At 41.8% G+C, this 7,378-nt stretch overlaps 1 protein-coding gene across 1 annotated transcript; it reads left to right on the top strand.

Moving 5' to 3' along the window:
- Positions 1-4,729: 4,729 nt before the first annotated feature.
- Positions 4,730-6,676, top strand: LOC119734172 (intraflagellar transport protein 56-like). The gene is made up of 3 exons (XM_038207525.1): positions 4,730-4,753; positions 5,478-5,611; positions 6,429-6,676. Exons 2-3 carry the CDS (start codon positions 5,478-5,480, stop codon positions 6,541-6,543), a joined length of 249 nt encoding a protein of 82 aa, XP_038063453.1. The 5' UTR covers positions 4,730-4,753; the 3' UTR covers positions 6,544-6,676.
- Positions 6,677-7,378: the final 702 nt, after the last annotated feature.

Here is a 7,378-nt window from a genome sequence, read left to right as displayed (position 1 = left end):
GAGGGCGCGCCACATAAATAGTGGTCGCAACAACGCATAAAAACGGATGCTGCAAAATTGAACAAAAAGAACATACTCGTTTCCGATGAACTACTGAAGAAATACGAAATGGATTCAATTGAAATTTCGTGCAATTAGTTTTCTCGTTTTGTAGCAGGAGTAGTTTATCCGTGGTGCTTCTAGAAGCACCAGATAAATTAGATTGAACAGAAGGCTACACAGAATCCAATGAACCCCCGGGCCTCTGGCCAGCCCCATACAACCCAGATACAGAATGAGAAGTGACCACCTGCTATAATAGCAAGGTCAGGTACGGTTACAACCATTGATCTCCATATACACAGACTCCCATAATTCCCCGCATTTCTCAATTCCTAAGCAAAAACAAAAACGGATAACGGACTTCGAATCCAAAATCCATTGTCGACATGCAGCAAAACGGATATTAACGAATAAGGCCAACAAAAAAAAGTCTCCAGTTTTTTCAATGAAACATGATGTCTCAAAACCGCCAAATTCACTGGTTTGACTGGAATCCTGTTGCTGCACAATTTTAACGTGTTTTTAGATGGGGTTATGATCGAGAATAAGCTTTACGTGGCTTCCCTGGACTCCCATGTATTTGCAATAAGTCTAGTCGGGCACCATTTGCAGTCATCAGCCGACATTTGAGGCAAAAAAATCAGGTAAAAAAAAAAAAAAGTCGCGTCGCCGCACCACTTTTTGGGCAAGCTCCATACCAGAAACCGGAGACTTATTTTTTTTTTGGCCTAACGATTCCCATTTTCTATGGCGACAGCCAAATAAATAACGATTCCCAAATCCCAAATCCTATCGAGAAAGGAATTGGGATTTCTTAATGCATGATGGGAAAATTCGGACTTCGAAACTTTTTTGCAACTTCGTCCCAAGGGTTAACTTTATTTTGTAACTTTTTTTCCTGTATTAAGTACCTGTCAGTGCGTACCGCTCAACACTACGTAAACGAGATTGTATTTGACACCGTTAATTGTGAAGAGCGCCACCTGTTGTTTGGTTATCCGATATCAACATTATGGATAATGTAGCGGTAGGCTAGGCCTGTACATACATCAGGTATGTCTGGACTATTTACTTGTCAAAATTCAACTTCCTTTCGGCGTACTGGAAAGATTCCCATATCTGGACTTTACTTATTTCTCCTTTCAGTGATTTATGCCACAATTCCGGTTTAAAATGTCCAAAAATATTGGATTTAGCACATGGCGGTGCTGTTGAATTCATTGGTAACAAATTTCCCTGCTATTAAATAGCAGGGAAATTTGTTACCAATTAATTCAACAGCACCGCTCATAGCCCCATAAATGTGGCCTATTTATTGGACTGTCTCCGTAAACATAGGCCACACATCCACATGTACAAAAATCGTGTCGACTTTGCCAAATTTTGATTTTCACATTTAGGTTTACTTTGTAGGATTTTTTGCTTTAGAAGCATACTCACATCACCCTTTTTTATAGGCTAGTCAGAAAGTGTTGCCTATTTCAGATGTCTAATTTTTGTGAAATTTCATGTTGAAATTTTGATACGCAAACGTGTAAAAATGAATCTGGAAATTTCACGAAAAATATACATCTGAAAAAGGCAGCACTTTCTGATTAGCCTATATAGAGGGTGAGAATGCTTCTAAAGCAAAAAAAACCTACAAAGTAAGCCTAAATGTGAAAATCCAAATTTGGCAAAGTCGACACGATTTTTGTACATGTGGACGTGTGGCCTATGTTTACGGAGGCAGTCCAGTAAATAGGCCACATTTATGGGGCTACACCGCTCATTGCCGCTGTTGTATTTCAACATGTTCAAGTTGCAGTGAATGTTTATTGATTCATTTTATTTCATTAACAGCTTTGAAAATGGAGTTGAGGCCAGACAGACAGGGGGCATAGGACTGCATATTTGCTCTCAGGTCATTTTATCTAATGCATTTAATGTTAGACACTATTCGTTTTTGAACTTTTCTCCAAAAACCTGAAAATAGTTATTGCCAATCACCCTCTATTATTCAGGACCAATTTTGTTTTGGAATCATTCTTGACCATTCTCTTTATTTGGTGAACAATTTTGACCATCGTCTGAGTAGAGGCGTTTGCATGTTGATATTAGTGCTCAGGCATCAAATTACGTCAGGAATCGACCACTAGTCTCGCCCCAACTTGCTCATAGTTGTTTCTGTGGCATGGTTTAGCTGTATTGGCCCTTTTTGGGGGGAAGAAAGTAGTGCAGGTGGGAAAATTATCAGAAAAACTAAGATGACATTTTTGTGTGTTTACGCTTCTAGAGTTACTTCTACAACGACGATAGGTTCAACTACAACTATGCGCAGGCCAAAGCCACAGCAGGCAACTACAAGGAAGCAGAGGAGGTAGGTTGGACTCCCGGACCCAATTTTTGTTGGTGCGCCCTCAATAGTTGGTCAGTCATGGCGCAGTGACTCGTCATGGTGCCTGAACTAGTCATGGTGCCTTTCATTTGCAAACATCAAAAACCCAAACTACCAAGTTATTATGAAATACCTGACTGTTAGGGAATAATAGTCTCAAGCATCCTGTGAAATCACGGCACCTGGTGTGCTGTCATTTTCAAGAGAAGTGGAATTTTGTATCAATTTCCACCGATGGTCGGCCCTGTTTGAGAGAGAAGCCGGACTTTCTGTCTGTTCTAATCCATATACTGTTGCCGTATACCTAGATGTAGAACAAAAAGATATTCCAATAGCTTATTATCCCACGTGCTGCATCTCTTTGGAATTCCTTGCCTGGTGCTTATTTCCCTCCAACCTATGATCTGTCCTGATTCAAGAGGAGTGTGGAGTGCTGTGGCCTCGTGGTTAAGGGCGTTGGATTCGTGGTCTGCAGGTAAAGCTGCAGGTTGTGGGTTCGAGTCCAGCCTGGGGTCATGGTGCGTGTGCCCTTGGGCAAGGCACTTTGTCACTAATTGCTTCTCCCCACCCAGGAGTAATAGGCTATCAGCTTTGGTCCAAAAAATGGGCCACCGGTACCAGACGATCGAAAATAGCAATGCTCATAGCGATTTTTTGAAAGGCACATCTAGAGTTGGAGAATGTGTGATAGCTTTGCAGTGTGAGTGCTGGCAGTGTTATCACTTTTGATTTGTGTTTTCAAAATGGCCGTCAATATGCTTGAACCGGATAAATAGTATGTTGTAACAAGCATGTTTTGGCTGCCATTTAAAAAAAAAGAAAAAAAGTGATAGCACCCAAAAAGCTGCCACCGCTGCAATGCTGTCACATATTTTCTGACTAGAGGGGTGCATACCTTGCCAAAAATCACAATGAGCATTATTCCCCTCATTTGATACTGACCAAACCCCCACACTGATGGCTTATAAGTGGGTGCCTATGAGGGCAGAGATGGTGTGGTTGATTTAGCTGCTTTGCTCCGACTTGTAGCCCTGTATATCTGGAGTGGCTTTTAGCCTTGTTCAGGGTGAATAGGCATGAAAAATCAAGTCTAAAACCCGGATGGGGATCTTTCTGAGCCTCCTAGACCACTGTTTCGGTGGGGAACACTTGGTTTTACCATGATTTAATTGGAGTGGGTTTCGTTTCTCTTGTTTTCCAGATTTTTGTGCTCATTCAGAGTGAGAAGATCAAGAATGACTACACGTGTCTCTGGTTGGCAAGATGCTGTGAGTATTACCGTCAATTGTGAATGACGTTTCCTCTTCCAACTTCAGAGTTGCTATGGGAACGAATCCACCTGTTAAGCCTCAACTCATAATGTATTGACCACTCCCAATTGTGACTGCACAACCAAATGTCCAACTAAAGTCACGACACGTCGCGTGCATGCATTTCATGTACTGCTGGAAAATCCAGAGTGGCATTAGGGAGATGCACATGTTGCCCATGTGTGAGGTAGACTGAAGGGTCTCTAACAATGACATAACCAGCATGCAATCATCGCCCTGATCGTATATTAAGGACGTGACTTTGCGTTTCATTGTGTAAACGTTAAGCAAATATTTTAAGAACCGTTTTAAACGTTTAGCCATTGACAGTGGCTTTTGCCTACCCATTATTTCTGATCTGCAGACCGGCGTGATTGACATGATAAATCAACAATGGTTGACATAGTAAATAGCAGGCAGTCGTTCATAAAGTAAAAATGTAACTACGTGTTCCCCAAATGTAATCAAGTACTACGGTGCTTCTAAGGTTTTGTAAATTAAGGAAGATTTGAAAACAACGTTAATTATTGGTGCTATGTGTGGTTATCTCCAAGGAAGATCGCGTGAACGGAGGTCCCTTTTGTATAATTCGGGTTTAGTTTAAATGTTTTGAAAAATTTGTAAGCGGATTTAAAGTTTTTTTGTTTAAACGTGTAAACATCACATGTTAATCATATACTTGCCATGTTGGATTTGTTCTATCACATTTTAAGCAGATTGTACGACAGAAATTTGCTACATTGAACATCCCTCTTGGCTCCCAAATATTGTACACAGTTACACTGAGCATTGCTGGCCGAAAATTGCTGAAACGAGCATCCACTGAACCGAACCATCTTTTGTGGACCCCAATGTGTTTTCTTACAGCAGTATCCTATGTATTTATAACCTTTCTTTGTGTTGTTTTCGTTGTTCAGACATCGTGAATCGTAAGGCCAGACTAGCCTGGGAGTTGTACCTTAAGATGGAGACGTCTGGCGAATCGTTCAGCCTTCTGTAGCTCATTGCCAACGACGGCTACAAGGTAAAACATCATCCCCTATTTTTGGCCGTTGTATGTTTGGTCAAGATTTTGGCATCAGCCCCAAATTAGTATCCAGTCACTCAATCTCAACCTGCAACCGATTTCACGAAACAGATTTGTCACTTCGTGAAAACCCAAATCGTAGAGGAGACATAAATTTAGATATAACGCAAGTGTAGAAAGAATGCAGTATCCAGACACTACTTCAGCAGTTGTGTACAAAGTCTATGGAGAGTCAAGAAAACTTTCCAAGTATTTCCGAACAAAATTGGAAATGTTTCTGCAGATTCATGTTAGTGAAACATTTTTGCAATGACTGATCTTTATTGAGATGATGTGTGAAGACAAAAGCGGTGTCAGGTTGCAACATTGTTCTCACGTGTAAAATCAACGAAAATACGAATCAACATCAAAAAGAGAAAAAAATGATTCGTTGCACATTTACTACTTTGTGTCATTAGCTTGAATAATGAAGGATGCACTTTTGTGTCGCAAACTTTAGTAAGCATGTAGAAGGCATCATAAAATATTAGAATAGCCAAAAATCCCAACTGCTTAAAAAAATTGATGTGGGACAAATTCATCACTTTGTCAACACGGTGGCGATATGATCGAAAACTTCAGGCTTTTTGTTTGAACTTCTGATTTTTTGGCCTCGACCTCAAACTATAATTATCACGGAGACTCTTCTCAATTCTCATGTTTTCAACTTTTCTGTCGGTAGATGGGCCAGTTCTTCTATACAGCCAAGGCTTTCGATGTCCTGGAAAGATTGGATCCCAATCCTGAATACTGGGAAGGCAAGCGAGGGGCGTGCGTGGGCGTATTCCAGCAGATCATAGCTGGTCATGAACCAAGGTGGGTGTCATCTCTGTCAATCAGCAGTGCACACTGACCAATCAGATCTCAACCTTTGGTCAGGTGACCACATACATCGATCAAACAGTGCGTACTGACCAATTACATCTCAATTAGTATATCACTCCGGTGCTCTACCAACTGAGCTATCCAGCCCAATGTTGGCGGTTCCCTAATTGTCAATGTCTCTGTCAAAGGGGCGCTAGTCAGAAGCCCTCAACCCGCATATGCCATGCAGCCAGGGATCACGCCCAAAGTCACGATGCAGACCTGGCAAATATCAAACGGGGATCACTCAGAGAGGATACGGCTTTTTATCACTAATTTTCATGAATACTTTTCAACTTCTTAGCCCTCTAGTTCAACTTCATTGATCTTTATGGATTTTTCCTTTGTCCCCATATTCTAAAAACAGCTTTCATTTTCACTATTAGGTTTTGCCCTTCACTGACGTATAAACACTGTATACTCAGTGCGTTACCTCCCGAGTGAAATTTGGAAAAAATCACTCGGTTGGGACTCGAACCCATGACCTCCTGCTTTCTAGTGCAGACATCTTACCACTGGACCACCAATCCCGTAAGCTCGGTGGTCGAGTTGTGGGTTCGAATCCCACCCAAGTGATTATTTTTCCAACTTTCACTCGGGAGGTAACACACTGAGTATACAGTGTTTATACATCGGTGAAGGGCAAAACCTAACATTGATTTACATCACCCCGACGCAAAGTCCATCTTGTTAATAGCTTTCATTTTCATGAGCACAAAACCCAGTGAAGTTCAAGCCACTAGATTTTTGTCATTTTTTTCCTCTACAGAGAAACACTGCGAGACATCCTCCAAATCTTGCGCAACACCGGTAACCCGCAGGTGGAATACATCATCTGTGTCATGAAGAAGTGGGCCAAGGACAACAGGGCACCAGTTTCCTGAGGTGGTCCCTATCCTATAGTCTTGAGATTGTTTAAATGTGTACATTCCAAAAACCCCTGCTTCGCAAAGGGATTTTCCAGAAATAAAATAATGGAACGATACTGTTGATTAGGGGTGATTTAATTATTCTTGACGCATGGGAAATTTGCCTTGAAATATTTCTTTATTTAGCTTTGGCAAGATGGTTATGCAGGAGAAAACAACAGTTCTGGAGAGAGGCTAGTCTCTCATGGCATAAACAAAGTAGGCTTGCCTAGTTAAGCTGGACTCTGTGACTCAGTCAGTGACTTGGTCAGTGACTCAGTCAACAACTCAGTGACTCGATCAGCGACTCCGTGATTCAGTCAGTGACTCAGTCAGTGACTCAGTCAACAACTCAGTGACTCGATCAGCGACTCCATGATTCAGTCAGATTCGGTCAGTGACTCAGTCAGTGACTCAGTGAGCGACTCAGTGACTCGATCAGCGACTCAGTGATTCAGTCAGTGACTCAGTCATTGATTCGGTCAGCGACTCGGTTAAGGAATCACTCAGTGACTCATTGAGCGACTCAGTGGCTGTCATCAACTCAGTGACTTGGTCAGTGACTCATCGCGCAGTCAGTGATTCGGTCAGTGACTCGGTCAGTCAGTGATAATAGTGACTGACTCGATCAGTTAATACTCATTGACTCGGTCAGACAGTCAGTCAGGCAGCATTGAAATGTTCATCATAATTATGAATGTTCACGTCACAAATGTTGCTTACATGTAGGACAACTCTGCAAGTTTGTTTTCTTGGAGTTTCTGGGGCATGTTTAGAGACAACCCAACGGCATGAGAATGGGCCAGGAATG

Source organism: Patiria miniata, unplaced genomic scaffold (assembly GCF_015706575.1).
Source record: "Patiria miniata isolate m_02_andy unplaced genomic scaffold, ASM1570657v1 HiC_scaffold_10, whole genome shotgun sequence".
In the NCBI taxonomy this organism is placed as follows: Eukaryota; Metazoa; Echinodermata; class Asteroidea; order Valvatida; family Asterinidae; genus Patiria; species Patiria miniata.
The sequence above is the reverse complement of the archived record's forward strand: the minus strand, read 5'-3'. Positions and strand labels throughout refer to the sequence as shown.

Excerpts from the sequence above, each read along its gene's own strand:
- LOC119734172 (XM_038207525.1), top strand. The coding sequence starts at position 5,478 with ATGGGCCAGTTCTTCTATACAGCCAAGGCTTTCGATGTCCTGGAAAGA. Across the intron at positions 5,612-6,428 it reads ATAGCTGGTCATGAACCAAG|AGAAACACTGCGAGACATCC; the intron begins GTGGGTGTCATC and ends TTTCCTCTACAG.